The sequence below is a fragment of the Panicum virgatum genome, chromosome 2K (genome assembly GCF_016808335.1).
Source record: "Panicum virgatum strain AP13 chromosome 2K, P.virgatum_v5, whole genome shotgun sequence".
NCBI classification, from domain to species: Eukaryota; Viridiplantae; Streptophyta; class Magnoliopsida; order Poales; family Poaceae; genus Panicum; species Panicum virgatum.
The window spans coordinates 16,638,382-16,639,555 of NC_053137.1; the positions used below are offsets into that span (position 1 = coordinate 16,638,382).

General features: G+C 50.2%; 1 protein-coding gene across 1 annotated transcript; it reads left to right on the forward strand.

The window, feature by feature from the left end:
- Window positions 1–1,155, forward strand: LOC120695153. Its single transcript, XM_039978462.1, has 4 exons — window positions 1–219; window positions 298–396; window positions 485–865; window positions 987–1,155. Exons 1-4 carry the CDS (start codon window positions 1–3, stop codon window positions 1,023–1,025), a joined length of 738 nt encoding a protein of 245 aa, XP_039834396.1. The 3' UTR covers window positions 1,026–1,155.
- The last annotated feature ends 19 nt before the right edge of the window (window positions 1,156–1,174 follow it).

Below are 1,174 nucleotides of genomic sequence, written 5' to 3' on the forward strand. Positions count from 1 at the left end.
ATGCATCCGGAAAGTGGACTGGCACATAGGCACAACCATTACAAGAAGTACCTTCGGTGGCTTCATTCAGTGGCTAGAGTTTCTGTCAAGCCACCACAATCCACTAAACCTATAGAAGACCACGTGGACACCGACGATGATGATGACATCATCGATGTGTACGATGATATCACTCGTGGAGGAGTTCAGCCCGAACGGGGCCCTTTGCAGAACTACATGGTACATCACGCTCTTTGTTTGACATTTCCTTACGTTTGCACATTTTCAATTATTTTTGGACTAACTGAATTGAAATAGGCACAACAACTCGGACGCCTCGCTAACGAGGCTGGCGTGGCAATGGCTCATGCAAACGAAGGAGACAATGCCGGGGGGCACTTTAGGGCATTTGTCGAGGTTACTATCTTTCCTTGAATCCGAATGTAACTAGTTATCTGAAATATAGTTCAACGGGTAATGACTCACATATTGCTCTTTGATATAGAGAGTCCATCGGAGCTGCAGGCGGATGGCCGCTAGGCTCAATTGCATGGCTCGGCCAGACGAGGCGTTTGGTCCAAAGGCCTCTGGTGCGCGAACTTCAAGTGCACGTGACCCCACTTCCAGCATACGGACACCGATTCACTACGGTGCCGCAACCGCTACAACTCCTGGGCATTCCGGTTCGAGAAGCCGTTCAAGGACCACTTCCAGGACTAGTTCACGTGCCTTGTCAAGGGGCAAAGCTATCCAGTCATCCGAAGGCAGTGAAGAGTCCGACTACCAAGGCGACTCAGAAGATGAGGACCCAAGCTTTCAGGTGCTTAGGATGTCGCAGATGTTTGATGCTCCCCTAGGAACGCAGACTCAGGGTGAATCGAGTCAGGTAAGCATGTGTAATTGAAATGTTCTAACTTAGAGGTGATACTGCATCATTATAAAGAAAATGTGATATTGTACACATTTTTTATCTTCAACATGCCTCCATTTTATATATTTTTGTGCAGGCACCTCAGGATGCACCCGCTTCTCCTCCGCGTCGCTGACAAAGGCGTTCTCGTGACCACACCGACGTTGGTAGCACGAACGTGCTCGCAACAGTTCCTGGAAGGCAACGGCGGCCCACCGACCCTTTCAGCCCTGCCGAGCGTGGACGGCGCCGTGGATGAAGGAGCACCGACACTTTGTTCCTAGA